Source organism: Kryptolebias marmoratus, linkage group LG2 (genome assembly GCF_001649575.2).
Source record: "Kryptolebias marmoratus isolate JLee-2015 linkage group LG2, ASM164957v2, whole genome shotgun sequence".
NCBI classification, from domain to species: domain Eukaryota; kingdom Metazoa; phylum Chordata; class Actinopteri; order Cyprinodontiformes; family Rivulidae; genus Kryptolebias; species Kryptolebias marmoratus.
This window is the reverse complement of record NC_051431.1, coordinates 1807471-1826594: the sequence shown is the minus strand read 5'-3', so window position 1 is coordinate 1826594 and position 19124 is coordinate 1807471. Positions and strand designations below refer to the sequence as shown.

Here is a 19124-nt window from a genome sequence, read left to right as displayed (position 1 = left end):
CACCTACACACACACACACCTACACACACACACAGACTACCAGTTTTCCAGTTTAAGGGCATTTCAACACAAATTCATCCACTTCGTTTTGCTTTTTTTTAGCTGATACAGTTTCTTTGACTCCTCTGATGGCTGACACTACCCACAATCCTTTGCTCCCGACACCTTTCGGCAGAACTGCCACAAAGAAGATTATGTGACAGTTGGCAGCAGGCAAGAAATCTCTCTTTCATGTTTGTTGCTCTCAGCAGCCCTGGTTTCTGTTTTCTGCCTTTTTCACTTTTCATGTCTAAACTTTAGTTTCATTTATTTCTTCTTTTTTTTATTTGTTGGAAGAAACTTTTCCTCAGAGGACAGAAAATGGAGTTTTTTGGGATCCACCCAGCTGCCTGATGAGAACTGCCTGTTGCAGCAGCTCCTGGGCTCAGAGGTCAAAGGTCAAAGCCAATCTCCTCCTTGTGAACACAGAAGCAGAGAGGAGAAATGTTGACTTCAGCAGATAAGTCCAAATCGATGTCACCGGCAGAGAGGGGTCAAGTGATTCTGGGACTTGGCTGAAGTTCAGAGTTTATGAAGGTCAGAAACGGTCAAACTGCTTAAAGCTGTTATTATTACAGACAAACAGCACGAATATGTAACCTGATCGTTGCAGGATGCTCTGTGGATTCTTGTTTTGTGGCTTTTAAACAGCTTTGTGACGTCTGCTTTGGCTCATTATGCACTGACTTCATGGTTGTTTATCGGGCAAAGATCCAACTTTCTCCTCTCCATATTTCGAAGCACAGAGGTGATACTTCCCTTCAGCCGCGCCTCTGAGCCACGCGCCCCTCCCGCTTCACTCACTGACAGGAAATAAATTCGTCTTTCTGGGTGTTTATGTCTAAGAGCTAAAAATAATTCTCCAAACCACAGATTTCAGCCTTAGCGCTGTGATGTAAGGTACTAGGAAGATTAGAGAAATTAAACTGCTGTCTCACGGCTGGATGTCTGTCTGAGGTCTGACCTGCAGAAACAGCAAAGAGGAGGAAGACTTCAGCTGAAAACTGATGCTCTGTCCTTTCGGCTCGTCGGCATCGGCACTTTTTTCTTTTTCCTAAACTTGTTGATCGCTGCAGGAGTGATTTGTAAAAAAGAAAGAGCAGCTAAAAGCAGGTTTGTGTGACAAAACGAAACTTGAGACGGTGCATTTTCTGTAAATGTTGCTTTAAAAACCTCACCAAAATAAGAGCCTGGCATTCCTTGGAGGAATGCGTATCGCCTGCTGTCTTCATGCCAGTTTTAAACTCGGATCATTTTATCTGGAGAAACAAGAGTTAAAGCCGTTTCCTTCAAACCTTAAATAAAACCTTATGTGTGATATTTCACTGAGTTACGAATGACTCTCAGCTACTACCACCCCAGACTTTAGCTGATATTTGTCAAACTGAGGCGTTATAGCCGTTTTTGTGTTGGCTAATGTTGATTTGCTGTGTGGAGCTGCAGCCAATTATTGTTTAATGAGGGTTTTATTAAAATCTGCTCAACGATTCATGAGATACTTCACAAATAGACGCACAAAAACAAAACTGCTCTGTCTTCACCTTTCATTTTAACAGCAGGTTAAGTTAGAATTATTTAGTTGTGTTTCTCTGTGAATAATGTAATTCCTGTGGGACCTTTTTTATTATATATTAGTTATTTCTGTTGTGCAGATGTATTATTTTCTTAGCAGTGATCAGTTCAGATCAACTTTGTTACAGCTCACTCACGCCGTTACCGAGATTTGAAATGAATCTTTAATTTAAGGTCCTGTAAAAAGTTAATTTAGCAGAGCCACAAAACAAAAATCTAGAATAAAAGAGAACATTATAGTTTTCCTTTTGGAGGTCAGAAACACAGAGTTTGTTAAAATAGGTGTTTAATTGCATGACTTGACTTTCTTCTTGTTCACTTTTTCATCAGCTCTACAAAAAGACTTTCACAAGTTTATCTCTTTAAAACATTCAAATATGTACCGTTTTCCTTTGCATTCACATCTAATGGCTTCAGTAAAATCCCTTTTCCATTTTTTACCCAGCAGCATGTTGATATGTGATACTTTTCTGAGCAGATCATTAAAATCCAGCCTGAACCTGAGCTCTGTAACCTGCTCCGGAGCTGGATTTAAAAGCTGCTATGGTGGTAATGATGATCCGTATTTTATCTGAACTTTGTGTGGCGTTCCATCCTGATCACACGGCGGTATGTCAGCGTCATTTCCTAATGAACACATGAACACACACACACAGGCCTGGGAGAGGCTCCGCAAACCTCAAAGATGGACGGGATTCGCTGCTTTATTTGTGTTTTTGTGAAAACTCTGCAGACTGCACAGAGACAGCTAAACAAACAATACGAGCATGTTGTCTGTTATTTCTGTCCAGAACAACATGTGCATTCGGAGTGACAGGAGGACAGAAGAACAACTGTTGGAGCTGCTGGAGGTTGAACTTTGAAGTCTTAAGCAGGGGACTTTAGCTTAATCTGCCTCCCTCTGATCCACATTCTTAGTCACCTCTCTCTCTCTCCCACTCGTCACCGATGTCACTCGCCCAGTCCCCTTTCCCCGTCTCATCCCTCGTTTTCCATCCCTCTGCCTCTCTTCCATTCTCTGGCTCATCCAGGAGCACAGAAACCCCCCCCGGCAGGTTAAAAATAAAAGGATGACAGAGGACTGACCGTGGGGGCACATGGTGTGAACTTTGACACACACACACACACACACACACACACACACACACAGGTACACACAGAACGCGTGAAACAAAGAAAAATAAAATGAAACATTCCCCACAGTAATACAGTAAGATGTCAGTGTCTGCTTCAGTGAACTGCCTCTGTTTTTGTCTTCTTTTAGTTTTTAGCTGTTTAGCTACTTTTAGGTCTTAGTTGCTACTTTGAACTTTTAGCTAGCCCCTTTTCTGTTATAGCATTTAGCAATTGTTCTGCCAATTTTAGCTACCATTTTGCTACCTTCAGCTTTTAGCTACTGTTCTGCTACTTTTATGTTTTAGTTAGTTTTTCCTGCTTTTAGCTGCAGTTTTTCTGCTTTTAGCTGCAGTTTTTCCTGCTTTTAGCTGCAGTTTTTCTGCTTTTAGCTACATTTTTTCTGCTTATGGCTGCAGTTTTTCTGCTTTTAGCTGCAGTTTTGCTGCTTGAAGCTGCAGTTTTGCTGCTTTTAGCTACAGTTTTTCTGCTTTTAGCTGCAGTTTTTCTGCTTTTAGTTGCAGTTTTTCTGCTTTTAGCTGCAGTTTTGCTGCTTGAAGCTGCAGTTTTTCTGCTTTTAGCTGCAGTTTTTCTGCTTTAAGCTCCAGATTTGCTGCTTTTAGCTCCAGTTTTGCTGCTTTTAGCTCCAGTTTTTATTAAATTTAATTGGTGGTTTCTTTGTGGCTCTTTAAGGAAGCACTGAACGCACGAATGAGGAGAGTTCAATCACCCAAAGCAGAGTCAGTTGTTTTGGGCTCATAATCAGACAGATAATATCATCCTTTTAAGATGAGAGATGTAAAAATAAAAAACTGCTGCTTTCTGATTTGGACTGGAGGGAAAAGGCTGCAAAGTGCACGCTGAGCACGGACTGATGTGATTGGACACGAAGAATGAAACCAATTTAAATGTCTATTTTACTAAAAAGAAAAAGTAAACATATTAGTAGATTCTAAAACATTTTTGTTTTCTTTAGGGTTTTTTCATCACTTATTTCCTCACTTATGTCTTAAGTTACTTTTATGTCATCACAACTTTTTCGAAATCTTTTCTGTTTTTTTTTATCTTCTAGCAGGAAGTGAAACAGAAAACAAAGTCATCACATCTGAGAGGAGTTTTTTTTTCCTTCACATGTGCAATAAAATATGAGATAATAAAAAGCAGCAGCTCAATCGAGCAGCAAACAGAAAGAACGAGCTGACTCAGCAGAGAGGCAGAATGTGGAAATCACAGGACTGAGAAGGAAAAATAAGATAAAATGTTACAGAAGAAGGTAAAAAGTGAGGTTTTTAACACGATTCTGCAGCTGAAATCAGACCACGTGTTTGGAAATAAAATCTGAAAGTTTAACTTCACTGATACATGTCGCCAACATTTGTTTAGAAGCCGACTTTCTCTGTCTTTATTGGTCTTTTTGTAACCAGAAAACACAAAGAAGCCTTAAATCTGAGGAAGAACCCCTGAAAGCTCCACACCTGCACCTGCAGAGGGTTCAGAGTTTATCCCAGGTTTGCATCACGAGGCTCTGCTTGGTGTCAAACAGCAACAAATATCCACCAGTGGACAAACAGAAAATAAATGCCATATTCGTGGTTTAACTAAAAGTGTCCGTCACATTTTATTTTATAATGCTTATTCTTTACCTAAAACGCTGTTTATGACGTTAAAAACAAAGATATAAACTAAACCAGTGGACACCAGTTTTGGTTTGTTGACAAGATGACTTAAGAACTCATCAGGTAATCAGCTGTAGCTGCACATCCATTAATTACATTTCAAGACTTTTAATAAAATCCATCCACTGATTCTCAAGATATTTTGCTAACAAACACACAGACAGTAACCTGCTCACCTGCCTTTCATGGTGGTGAGCAATAATAAAAATGGAAGGCACTTTTTAAAACAAAACGTGAAACTCAAAAAGGAAAATATTTTTATAAGTTTTTTAACTAACCACTGAACTCGCCCCCTGCTGGTCACGAAGCAGAATGCATCTTTAAACCATCTTGTTTTAACTGTGCAGAAATCAGATCAAGGACACCTACATCAAAAATAAAACTTTCTCTTTGAGGCACAAAATACATCAATTCATTAAACGAGAAAGTTTTTGTTTTTTTTAAAGCGGGTCCAGTTTGTTAAAGTTTCCCACTTTGAGAACTTCGTCTGAATGTCAGGATCTAAAAGCTGAAAAAAAATAATGAGGATAATATTCTTCATCATCGGACTTAAAGTTAATCAGACTCCATGTTTCCAACATGAACGGTAAACTTCCTGTGTGGGACAATAACAGGAAGTAGGAAACAGGTGGCAGGAAATGGCCACAGGAAGCAGCAGGATGTAAGTAAATGGTCAAAGCTGTGGTCAATAAAGCTAAACAAAGTTCTGCTGTGGTTTTTGGTCTGAACAAAAGCCTTCATGAGTCAAAGATAAACCTATAAAGATCCACAACAAACCCAGAGAGTGTCAGCAGCTGATCTCAGTCTGCAGCTCGGGAACTCGTTCAGCCTGATAACGTTCAGTTTGTGTGCGGCCGTAGGAACGTTTTATTTTTATTCACCTATGCACAGGTGAGGCAGTATCAGAAGCTAAAACCAAACAGCTGTGATCTGCAGGATTTTCTCCTGGTGAGACGAGCGGCGACACTTCTAAGGCTGGGATTCACTCGCATCAAAGTTTTTATCTTCAAAAACAACAAAAAAAAACGTTTTCAGCAGCTCTAATAGTTGGAAGTGGGTCAGATGACAAAAACAAATGAGTTAAAGTCATCAGTTTACTTTAGGTTTATATTTAGAATCACCTGCCTGTGTGTGTTTGTGTGTAACCAAAATATCTCATAAATCTCTAAATGTATTTAAATAAAACTTTCTGAAATCGATCATTGAATGTACGCCAACAGCTGATTAACGTTTGGAGTCAACCCAACTCAAGATGACCGCCACAGCTGACTAATCTTAAATAAAAACACCTGAATGGCTGTAACTCAGATATGAAACTAAAATCTGCTGTTGGTCGTCGTCGAACTCAAACTCCAAGCAGATCACAAGCTGCACCATTTGTTGCTTTAAGCTTTAATTTAGCTTTCTAACAGATAAAAGGTTTGAAGTTGAGGCAAATAAATAAATATTTAGCCCTAAAAACATCTGAAAATTTAAATTTAGATCAAGATTCTTAGCAGCAACATTAAATTCTGTAAAACAAAAGGTGCAGTGATATTTTACATTATTTTAGTTGAGTGTGAAAACAAACAGCCGAAGTAATCAACTCCCTCAGATCTGATTGGGAGAGCGCAGGAAAAGTCGAAGCGTGGCATGTGGTCTGCTGGCGTCGTTTCTTCCTCGAAGCAGCTGTCGGCTAACGAGAGCCCAGTTCTGGTTCTGGGTCTCTCGTTTCTGACTCTGTCCCCTCCTCGTCTGTCTTCATGTCATCATCTGCGACACTTTGTTTCTCGTCCTCTTCAGAACAACACGTCCAGCTTCTCCCCGTCCCTCCCTCCCATGTTTGTCCTGTAGGTCACCTCCGGCGCCACATGCTGCGACAGCCGCGCTCTTGACAAGAAGAAGACGACATTTTCTCCACAACTGCAACATCAGACAACCAGCGGCTGCGCTGCAGCAGACGCCATTCGTCTGTCAGAGGCGCACATGTCGAATGAAGGCGTGAACGCCAACGTGGAGGATCCATTCATCAGACGGATCAAAGAGAAGCTGTGTTAGTCACGCTTTAAAAAACAGAAACCTCTGAGCTCACTAAGAGTCTGCAGGAAACTGTTAATCATCATTTCCTGCTGCCTAAAGTTTTTCACTTCATAAATAAACTTTAAAGCAGAGCTAATTAAAGGCTAATTTAAGGCCTAGAGTTTCTTGAAGGAATGAGTGTGTTGAGGATGACCCTCAGCTACTACCACTTCAAATTTTAGCTCAATATCTGTAAAACTGGTTGAGTTTAAAGTCCTTTTTGTGTTTCCTAGGGTCAGGTGGCCACAATGACAGGAGACAGCTCCAAAAGTTAATCAGTTGCAGAGGTACTACTACGAGTTAATGCTCAAAGTACCTGTTGGGGATCAGGCTCAGCTACTACCACGCCAGAATTTGGCTCAAAATCTGGAGGTGTGACACACAGACAGGCAAAAACATTATCGCCCCTGAAGACACTTCAGCTTATTAAACTGACCTCCTGGAGGGAAGTTGGAGGGTTCGTCTTCCATAAAGTGTCACTTTTTTACTTTTAAATATTATTTCTGTGAAACTGAAATGTAAACATTAATATTAAGGCTTTTTTTTTTTTTAAATAAGCTCCTTAAGCTTTACACCAGTTAGAAAAAATAAAAATATTTTACAGTGAACTGAAGCCTCACAGCTTGTTTTGAAGCAAACATGTAAGTTTTTATCACTTCAGGTTCTTCTGCTGATGATTCATCTGTGGACACGGCTGCATTTAGGAGCTTATTTTAGTGTGTGTGTGTGTGTGTGTGTGTGTGTGTGTGTGTGTGTGTGTGTGTGTCATCAGATGCTGCTCAAACCCATTTAGTTGCCCCTCTGACGGAGTATAAATAGCCTGAAGAGCAACAGGGGGATTCGCCCTCTATTATAAGAGTGGAAGTATCAGCGGCTATTAGCCCGCCTGTCTCCCTGCAGCTTCTCACATCAGCCGAAACCCGATTACTCAGCTGTCACTCATTTCAGCCTCAAACACTCAGGATTCATGTGCAAAATGAAACTGCTGTAAAAATAAACTTTATAATGATTTAACTTTAACAGCGGGTGCAGAGAAGCGGGGTCAGGCATGTAGTAACACAATCCGCCCACCAGCACACTAATTAACACATCATGTCTCATTTCTGTGAATCCTGTTCGGCATTATTATCATTATTGTTATTAATTGTATTTTTAGCTCAGAACAGTAGCCTCCTGGTTGCTCAGCAACCCGAGTTTGGTTTGGAAAAGTTTAAACGACCTGAAGGTCGGTACCTGAGCCGTTTTAACCCCCGATGTCAGAGCGACTCAGCTCAGGAAGGAGGGATAATTACCCATCCCTGTGCACGGCGTACATGTGACCCTTTCAGGCATATATAATCATCACTGATTCACTGATTGATGCAAAAATGATGAGAAACGTTTTTATACAACAGGGACAGAATTTAGGATTTGATTCCTGCAACATGTCGTGATCAAACATGTTGATAAAGTTTGTGGCTTTGTTGTTTATTTAAGTGTCTTTAATTAAAAAAAGGACAAAACAAATTAAAAAAAAAAAGAATTTAGTATCGAAGGCAGCGCCGCTCTTCAGGCTCAGCTGCATCGACTCCACACTCAGAGCAGAAATATCTGCTTCCAGTAAAGCATTTTAAGAAAATAAATCCGCCTTAACTTCAGTAAAATCCGTGCAGCAACGAGTCATCGGCTGGTATGAGATTGTGACGGCATAATATGTATATAAAAAAAAACAAAAACTTAAAAATGCATCACATGATCTGTTTTTATTTATAAACAAAAACGCAATTACTATTACTTTTTGCTGCCTAAATTGCTTAATCCTCTCAGGCTCAAATTAAGTTTTAGTAACAGGAAAAATCAGATATTTGGGGAAATTATCATCTGAGTAAAATAAGGCTCATAAAATATGAATGTGGAGTAATTAGGTATATGCAATTCGCTGTTGCAAATCTGCCTTGAGAGGATTAATAATGATTTTTACAGTTATGCTAAATATATTTATAATTATTTTCATTTTAATGCACAGATATAAATAAGGAATCTGAGAAGACAAGTCAACAAGTTGAAACTTTTTTCTGAACCTAATTTGTAATCAGCTGTTTTATTTTTTACAATATTTAGAATTAAGGCAAACTTAATCACAAGTATTAAGAATAAATTTTAATTCAGTTAAAACATCAGAGTCAACAAGCTGTTTTATTTATGTTTGTTTATAGTTTATGCCTTTATTTTATTTTAGTTTACTGTTCTCCTCTTCGTAAAGCAACACTGAGATCCTGACATGCTGATATTAGTTAATTATTAGTTAATTATTAGTTAATTACATACATGTCACCTGCTAACATGCTAACTCCTGTAGCTTGTTGTAAACGTTTGTTTTAAAACGGCATTACCTTAAAAAGAGATGAGTGCTGCTCTTAAAAATGTAAAAACAACCAAAGACGTGATTTTTCTAAAAAGCGTAAAGGTTTAGAGGAATTCTCCCCTCGGACCAACGGCTCGGAGCAACACGGTGGAGAGGCGGAGCTGCTCGGCGCTCCGGGGGACCAAACGTTTGTCTCCGGTGTCTCATCAAACACGTTTAAACTAAACATAAAAAAATATTCTGTATACCTGTAATCGGCACACGTCTGTGAGGAATTAGGAAACGTTTGTCCTGAATGTAATCACATTAAAAATGACAACTTTCAGACATGAGACAAATAAATTTCAAACCTGATGTCTGCAGCTTTAAGGCTCGTATGAAACGAATCCTAAGGTGTGTAACTGTGTGTGTGTGTGCAGTTATAATTATTCCAAATATTAAAGGCCTGCCACTTCCATAATTCTGCTTATTTCTGAGAATGAGAGAAAATCCTTCCTGAGGCAGAAACTAAAGCAGCACTGAGGCTGAGAGAGAAATTTTTCCATTTTCATCCGTTTTTAGGGTTTATTTTGTTTTATTTCACGCTTAGTTGAGTTATTCCAGAGTCTCGGTGTGGGGATGTTTGGATGCTCTGTCCGCCGACCGAACAGTCAGTAAAATGGAAACAACAGCAGCCCTGAGCGATCAATAAGGAGCGATCACCGAAGGGAGAATGATACTAATCATTTAAACAGACTCACATCACAATCAATGGCTTCACTAATTGTTCTGGATTACAAAGCTGGTCTGTTCATCGAGTTTCTTTTATTCAAGAAGAATAAATAAAAGTTTCAGCGTTTCGCATTTTTAGTTTTCTTTTATCAGAAGTCAGGATGGTGAGTTGTTCAGCTCAACTAATCTTGCAGGAAATATTACAGACGCACACGTTTTCTGTGACAAAAAGCGAAGCTAAATGTGGTTTAATATTTATTTTGTTGCTATCATCCGTCTCCCTCTCGCGGGTCGAGGTTCTGCTTTAAAAAAAAACTCTCTGGTTTAATAATTAAATCGCAGAGACGGACACAAACGGAGGAAAACGTTTCAAATTTCACAGAATCAAACATAAACAGGTGCAGTAATTCAGTGATTAACATTATTTATAAGCAGGAGCTACTTTTTGGGTCCCCTCATCCTCCCCAGCCTTAATGAACCAGCCTGATTAAGAGACACTTTCTCACTTCCTGTCCTCGTGTGGCCCTGTTTCCTGCCGCATGCTCAGGTGTGTGTGTGTGTGTGTGTCAGTTTACATGTTCCCTCCTCTCAGTCCATCCTTTCGTTTTCTCTCCTCCCTTCCCTCCTTTTCTCTCTTTGTCGCTTCCTTCCCTTTTCTATTATTTATTTCCCCACATCTGTTTGTTTTTATCGTCTTCCTCCTAAGTTCTGTGTCGTTACGCGTTCGTCTGACAGAAAAGCCCAAACATAAACACATAAAGGAAACTCCATCGTCACTGTTCTACTTTTTATCAAACTTGTTCAACACTAAACTTGAAAAATAAATCTCAACTTAAATTATAAAACTCTTGGTCTAAATTCTGCTAAAACCTAATATTGGTATCATATTTTATCCATCTTGTTTGTACAAGTCTTGTTGAATTAGAATTTTTTTTTTTTTTTTAATTTTTTGGCAAAATCAAGTTAATTAAGACACCAACAGATGTTTCAGTTCTAAAGTTTGTGCAGTTAAAAACATGTCAGTTTAACCCAGGAAATGTTACGAAAGCAAATTTATTTAGCAAATTAAAATGTTTAATTTTTGGAACGAGTCAAATCCCTCTGTGTGCAGGTTTTATTTGCAGAATACGATCGTTAAAGAACATCCACAGAGCAAACCAAACGTAAAACACGTTTTTCCTTCAAATGTTAACCAGAAACTTTGCAGACTCTCTGACTCAAACTGGAAGATGTTAATTAGCTGAGCTAAACTTTTAAATATGTGCAAAATACTTATTTTGACACTGAAATCTAACCTAGCAGACACGTTCATTTCAAACCCACACTTTATATATTCCTGCAGTGATCCACGTGTTTCCTTTTTCTTAACTTTTAAATGTTTATTTCCTTTTTATGAACATGTTCGCTCTGTTTTCTGGCCTTTTTGATGCTCGGTGGGCGTAACTGCGAGAGGAAAACATCTGCAGCACCTGTTTTCCTTTCTAACACGGTTTGTTGTTTCTCCTCAGCTGTGACACAAAGTCAGAACCGAACAGAACTGACCAGAACCGACCAGAACCGAAGGGAACGGACCTGTTTGACGCGGTCCGGGTTGACGGTGGTCTGTGGCTGCAGGATGCTGACCGGCTCCGTCTTCTGGGTGCTCTGAGGCATCTCCCTCACCTTCTCGGCGATGAAGTCATGGACTCCGTTCAGCGCTTCCACCGTCCCCTGGATCAAACACACCCTCTCTGTCGTGCCTGAACGCACACACACACACACACAAACACACGCAGACAGGTTAGTGAAGGCAACAACAAGATGCTGAGGCTTGAAAATCTCTTTCTCCATCCAGGATTTTATTTTCTTGACAAACTCCATGTAAACCAGAGCAGCGGGTCTCGATTTTCCTCTAAAATCAGCAGATTTCCTTTCCAGGAGTGAACAAACTCTTTATTTTATAATAGATTCTAAATAGTTTATAAACTGTCTGTCAGTCACTCATGTAGGAATTCTTGTTATCAATGTAATAATTAATGTTCATGCTCATCTCACTCCTGTGCCATGATTATTTTGTAATCAAAAACTATTTTTATCTCTTATCTTATTCTGTATTTTCTGTACAGACTGCTCTTTGTTTCTTTGTGGTTAAACGTGCAGCTTGTAACGTTTGCAGTTTCCTTTCAGGATGAATAAAGTTCTTCTGTTTCCACAGGTTGAAGGTAATTAACAATTTACTACAACAAGAAAATCAATTACAAAGGTATTAAAAATGCATTTCACTTAAATCCATCACGATAATCATAAATCATGAATCAAAACGTGGCTCCAAGACAAGAAGGTAAACAAACTAAACGTTAAATCTCATTGATTTATCAGATTTTAAAAAAGAAAACATTTATTTTATTGTAAGTCAAAGTCAAATCTTTTTATATTTTGTCCTGATATCAGAAGCATAAAGCTGCTAACATGGCCGCCTGCTGCAGTAACACAACAATGAAACAGAAAAGTGTGTCTGCTGGATTATTTCTCTGCATATAAAAATGTTTACAAGAAAAGGCCTAAAAGTCATCGGGAATCCAGGCCACAGCCTGAGTCCATCGAACCCTGACGGCCTTGAGATTAAACCTCTTCCACTCATTATTAAACTGAGTTTATTTTCTTTCTCTTCTTCTCACTCATTAATTCTTTCAGTCTCCTTTTGTTGTTTTTCCTCTGCTTTCATCTCTCTCCATCCTTTCCCCTTGATTCCAGCCTGTTCTGGGCTTATCGCAGCCCAGCAGCGCGTCCATCAGCGCTTCCTGCTCCCCCCCTCTCCCGGTACTGTTGGCCTGGCTCGGTTTGGCCCGGCTCGGCCCTCTGAGGCCTCGCTCAGAACAAGCTCGACTCGAATGGCTCCAATTACACAAAATCCTGTTAAATATCAGAGAACTGAGAGCAGCAGGAGCAACGGAGGCTAAATATAAAAAGCCACGATGAACAGAACCGGGCTACCTGGCTGTTCCGGACCTTCATGAAGCCCGTTAGCATTACAGCGTTATTAATGTCCATTCCTATTTTTATAGTTTGGTGACAGCAGTGACAAACAGCCTCTGCTGACAGCTGCAGCCAGCATGATGACAAGCTTACAAATCACATTAGTTTAAACATGAAAATGAGTCGTCACATGTAACATCACGCTAAAGTGCTAATGCTTATTTCTGCTTTATTCAGCTTCTGTAGACAGTCTGTGTGTGTGTGTGTGTGTGTGTGTGTGTGTGTGTGTGTGTGATACTGAGGAAACTGGGCCTCGCCTCTCCCTGACAGCTGGTGCCCTCTGGGTAATCTGCACTCGACCAATCAGAACCAAGGATTAGCAGGCCATTGTCTTGGCATGAGAGAGTGAGTGTGGGTTTGCTTTCTGTCCCGCCTGTGATTGTGTGTGTGTGTGTGTGTGTGTGTGTGTGTGTCACAGATCATATTGAGGTTGCTGTACAGCTGTGCCTCTGCTAACAAAACGTGCTCCGTTTCTGGTTTCTCCGTAACTTGGAGCAGATTGTTACGTTTCTAAAAGGTCGGCGGACATTTCTGCACTCATCAGCACCACCGTTCTTATGTCTCTGCGTAATGTTTTCCCTTAAATAGGTCCAAACACAAAAACTTACAGTAGTAGACGTATAAATGCCACACCAGCGCCAACAGCAGAATTTAAACATCCCTCAGTGACCAACACGGAGTTCAGTCTCTACATTTTATCATTTCCTCTCATGAAATGTGCATTTTAACAGCAGGAGGCTGCTTTCAAACTCAACATCTGCAGAAAAATATTCTGATCAAAAGTGATGCAATCACAAACATTTACAGCAGGCAGATAAAAAAAGAACTGAAGTATTTAAGAGCCGACCCCTCCCGTCCTGATGTGACAGAAAACTGATCCAGAGGAGAGCTTTGCTGTCAGGGTCTGTTTGTATCATCATTGCAACAATCAGTGGCAAAAAAGGAAAAATAAAACTGCTGTAATGTGCATGTTATAGCACCAAAAAATTAGAAAAGAATAAATTTTTATTTGTTCCTGAGCAGAGAAGTTCACATTGTTGCAACAGCAGAAATGGATCAAAATAAGAGAAGAAAGATGCAAGGTTAAAAAACAAAAAAAAAGAGGTAAAAATCAAAGATCTGGCATCTGTTAAAGGAAATTACAAATTTGTAGCCACTTTGGTCAAACTTGAACAGGATTGAACTGGGTTGACTCCAAAAGTTAATCAGTTGCAGACGTCCATCCAGTGATTAATTTCTGAAAGTTTAATTAAAATCTGTTCTGTGGTTCAGGAGATATTTGAGCACCAACATTATTTCCTTTGGCGGTGGGAGATAATTAAGATCAAACATGAACTGCACTTGTATAAAGACATACAGTAAACTGCAGTTGGAATATAAAAACATATAATTGGACGTGAAATAAAAGCTTTTATATTACTGCACGTCTGCTGATTTGAGCTGATGGAACTGTCTGACGGCTGCGATAACCGAGTCCTGACAGAAACCTTGGAAAAAAACAACTGGGATAAAAACAAATCCAAGTTTATTGCAGCATTTGGGGGAATTTGAGATGCAACAAGGATTTAGTCAAAATGCCGAGTCACAGGTTGTAAAATCCAACCCAACTGAGTGCAAAGTTTCAGGATGTTCAGTTTCTGCAGCAGACCAGGGAAGGACTACAGAAAAGTCAGATTTCTCTGACACACTTTAACCAGTTCCTACAATACACAGTTTTACCTCTGCAGCTCTTGGTTTTATTAGAGGATGATTGGAAACGAAAAGAATAAAAGCAGAGTTTGTGTAACTGGCAGCAGACGTGAACTTTAGCTCTCCGTTTCCACAGCGACAAAGTGACCCGGCACCTTTCCGCTCAACACCAGCACACTCATCATCATCATGAGGCAGGTCGCAGACCCTGGAGCTTGTTTTTATTAAGGTCTAACTAACATGACTCACTCCTTCCTCCTCCTCCTCCTCCTCCTCCTCCTCCTCCTCCTCTCACTGATGATCAGGGAGGAATCAGAGAGTGTTTCTCTGATTGGTGACTCACAGCAACATATGCACGCTCAGTATGGAGATACGCGCTCAGACTGCAGGATGAGCTCCACCACAGCAGCTCTCCAGGGTTCGGATCCTGTTGGAGATCAAACAGGAAACGCTTCGGCCTTTTTCTACTTCAGAAAAAAGGAAATAAATCAATGCAAGCGATGAGAGGAGTAATGTGAACTCACGCTGACCACAAACAGAGACAGAGTTTTATTTTTGTACCCAAACATCCAATTATAAGATAACGAGTTACTAAATCCTCCTGACAACTACGAGTGCCGACTGTGAAGGCAGTCAGTTAAACTGCAGCTTTCTGGACGTCCGTGGTAGCGTGAAGGTTCCTGTTTTGAATTTCAGCTGGGACTTTCTGAGCACACAGGGTTTTTCCATGAACTCTGGCTTCCTTCACACAGCTCAGAAACATGCATGTTCTAAATCAAATCATTCACAGTTGTTTCAGATGAGTAATCCTTGATGCATGAATTACAAGATAACTGGGCTTCGTTTCTTCGTTCGTTCAGACGTTTTACCTCTGAACCAAAAAAGATTCTTCCTAATAATTAGATGTGCCTCTTTTATTATGATTAAAACTCAGCTCAAGACATGTTTATTGTCCTCAACCTTTAATTGTTTGAATGCTGACTGTTCTTCCTGGGTTCTTTTTTAGAAATCTAACTACTTCTGCATATTTTCTGCTATTTCTATTCAGCATTCATTCAGCTCACTCAGGAGATGGATGCTGTGATTTTTTTGTTTTTGTAACTTTTCAAAACTATTTACCTCAATTTACAAATATTTTCCAGATAATAATATGTTCAGAGATCTCTTCAGTTCCAGAAATCTACCTCAGGATAAATTCTTTTTTTTTTCTTGCTTTTAGTTAGCCTTTAACTGTTTTTTAGCTTTTAGCATTTAGCTTTTTTGAACTCAGTTTAATCAAAGTCCTTCAGCTCTCCGTATTCACACTGCATCGTAGCAGAAATTTTGATTTCTTTCGTTTATTTCAGTGGTTTTAGTATTTTAGGTCGCCTCTCGTTCTGCTCAACTCTGGCTGTTTTAAATTAGCTTCACAAATAAAGTTAATTTGATTTGAAGTGAGACACTCCTTGTGTTTTGGTTAAGCTAAAGCCATGAAGGAGTCAGCTTTAGACGGGTGTCGTTAGAGCGGCTCATAAAGATGAGTCTCCATCTTTCAGCCTGTTAACTGCATCAGCCGACCTTCAATTAACAGCTGTGATTCATTCTTTCCAGCCTCGCTCATCCAGAGGTGGGAAAACTTGGCCTCTCTGGGCTTCTGTAGACGATAACAAAGACACGTCACTCAGCCTTGAAAAGCTGAACTTGTTTCTGGTGCTTCAAAGGTCAAATCGCTGCTCAGACTGAACAGGTGTCTGTGTGCAACACGTGTTCCTTAAAGGAGTGCTGGTTTCATGGTCTTAGAGGATTTCTAAGTCAAAGAAAACAAGTTTTTTAGGATGTTGTTGGATCTTAATCGGGTTTATAGACTCTGCAGTTCCAACAGAAGTACGTGCATGAAGGAAGTCTGTGCAGGATCAGTCAGAATTTCATGAAATATGGATATTTTAACATTCAACCATGTCAGCCTGCAGCTACTAAGAGCTATACTGTTGTGTATATAACACAGTCAGACTTTTGGTGTGTACAAAATGTGTGTGCTTGTAAACGAGCCAAAACTACAGCCAAGGATGGAGTTTAAAGCGGTAAAACTTGCAAAAATATTTTCAGAAACATTTGTGCCACAAAACCTCCCAGCAAACAGACAACTGAGCTGCCAACAAACACGAGTACCGAGCAAACAGCACCGACCACAACAGAAAAACTCTCAGGGAATTCCTGCAACAGTCCAGCAACACGGGGACTCACACTCCATTAATCCTGTTTTCTGAAAACCAGCAGTTGCTCTAATGCAACAAATGTGTTAAATAATGTGTCAAATAGTTTCCTGCAATGAGATCCAGCTGAGAAAAAGTGAGTTTCCCAAAGTTTTTTAAACATTAATATTTGATCAACATCAGGAGAAGAGCAGAGCGAAAGTGACAGAAACACCAGAGGTCTTGTGTTCGCAGGTACATGATGTTCGTCCCCCGCTGTGTGGAGATGTACAGCTCCTTTTACTTCCAGCACGCTGCTGAAAGAAGAGGAGGACAAAAATCGATAGAGACAACTTCAGTCCCATCTGAAAAGCAACAGGGAAGGAGAGAGGCAGATCAGCGCAGAGCCACGACGGCGGTGTCAAAATGGAGTGACAAGACAGAGACAGAGGGAGGCAAACAGAGACGAGCCGAGAGACGGACAGGCTGGGAGGCTGAGAACGAAACCTTTGTGAAACTTGTCACAACAAAGTAACGTCAGAAAAACAAAGAAGGAAAAGAGACGAGAGGATCCTGCACCGTGTGTACAGAAATGTAAAAACCTGCAAAACAAACGTCGTGCTGCAACCCTGAGCTTCACTGAGCACACGAGGCGAGAAGAAATACGTTGTCCTCCACCGTCTTTTTGTGAATAACAGACTCGGTTCAGGAAGATGGGATTTAAAATGCAGGACTTAATGAAAAATACAACAACTCTAATCCTAAAAGCTGGGATGTAGTGTAAAATGTAAATAAAGACAGAAACCAATGATGTGCAATGGAACGTAGCAAACATATCAAACAAAGAAATAAAGAATTTTATGGCAGCAACACTGAAGAATGAACCCTCGTCTCCTCAGGTCCAGATGTTTACAGACTGATGGGAGAAGAAGAGGAGATGCTGCACAGAGGGAAACATCTGGAACAGCTTTAAAAATTCAAAATTACCTTTTTTTTTTAGAAAAAAAAGGTACAATTTTCAGTTTCAACTTTAAATCTGTTTACTATGATCTATTGTGAATAAAATATGGGTTCATAAGATTTGCAAATGTTTGCATTCTATTTATTTTTTGACATTTTAACTCAACGATTTTGGAGCTGGGGTTGTAAACAGAAGCCGGTTACAGACAATTATTTACATATTTTAGATTCAGTACAGATGAGTTTCTGACAAACATTGTGTACATGCAGTAATGGAGCAAAACCACATTTGACATTTGAGCTTTTTCTTTTCTTTGTTGAATGTTATAAACTTCTTGTTGATAATAAAATTTAAACTCATTCGGAGTTTTGCTGTAAGATTGTGGAAGATGTAACCTGATGATATCTCTGAAGAAAATCACAATCTATAAACTCAAGTTAAAGTATTTTAATTTGGGATCAAAGCTGGGAAATGTTTGATCAAATCACAAAATTTATTAGGAAATATGTCAGAACTAAACATCAGATTTTTTACCTTTAGTCTTTACATGGACCTAATTTTAATCTCATGCTTCTTTTAAGAAATAAGTACTCAAAGTGGGGTCAATGTTTTATATTTTGTAACACAAAGTGGGCAGAGATGAATCCCATCCATGCTTTTGTTGGTTAATAAATCAGTGAAAATGATGCACAGGAAACCCGTCTATAAGACTCCATCTGAGCTGCCTGGAGGCACAGTGAGATGTGACAGCTAGTTTAATGTAAGCTCATTAAGAAGATCTCCTTAGGCTCTGGATAAGCTCAGGTTAACTGGCTACCTTTGATCAGATCGGCGGGATTAGCCGGCTGGGACGGCTGCAGTGTGACACCTTGTTATTCCAAAAAAAAAATATATATATATAAAGACGTAGAAGGGGCATTCAGACGGAGGAGTGATGAAGGGCAGCTAGGTCCTGAAATAAAAGGAAAAAAACTCAATTTCTACTTTAAAAAAAGAAGTGAAAAGAAATGGAACCAACCTTCGCTAAAGAGGGTCAAATTATTCCACAGCTTCGGTTGTTTTTAACCACAAACTGGAATTCTGCTTCTTATTTATACAATGAGCAAATATCTGACAAAAGTCTCGTTAAGATTCAGCCATTTTCATCACAAACTGACAAACAAAATCCTTCAACAAACAATTATTTATGCTCTCCAAAACAAATAACCATAGATCTCCAAGTAAAACTCAAAACAGGATTATTCTGCTGGTGAGCCACTGCGTTGTAAAATGAGACCAGTTCAATGACGGACACGTTAATGACTCAAAGGAAATGACCAAACAGACCTCAGTGAGGTTTTATTAGGCTGAAGGTTCGGTGGAATAAAAACAGAGAAAAACGAGCATCACAGACTGAAATATGGACCAAGAGGAAACAAAGAATTAAAAAAATGACTGCTGTATTTGGCACCGACGTACATGGATCGATCTTACTTATTCTGTTTTTAAAGAACAAAGTCGAAAAAAAAAAATTAATTTCATTCAGTTTATTTCAAATAAATTTCCTCCAATTCATCCCACTTCTATCCAAATCAACAGAAGGATAACTGCAATAAACTCCAATTCAGTTCAAAGAAATAAAATGTGATGGATGGATGATGGATGGATGGATGGATGGATGGATGGGCGGGTGGATGGATGGATGGATGGATGGATGAGTAGATGATGGATGGATGGATGGATGGGTGGATGGGTGGATGGATGGATGGATGGATGGATGGACGGATGGATGGATG

The 19124-nt window shown here is 39.7% G+C and overlaps 1 protein-coding gene across 2 annotated transcripts in view; it reads right to left on the bottom strand.

Moving 5' to 3' along the window:
• Positions 1 to 19124, bottom strand: part of LOC112451460 (RNA-binding protein Nova-1-like) — an 81468-nt gene that overhangs the window by 9529 nt on the left and 52815 nt on the right. For both annotated transcript variants that reach the window (XM_037981279.1, XM_037981280.1), the window contains one exon: positions 11086 to 11252. In XM_037981279.1, the coding sequence (XP_037837207.1) occupies positions 11086 to 11252 (167 nt within the window). The remainder of the gene's footprint in view (positions 1 to 11085; positions 11253 to 19124) is intronic.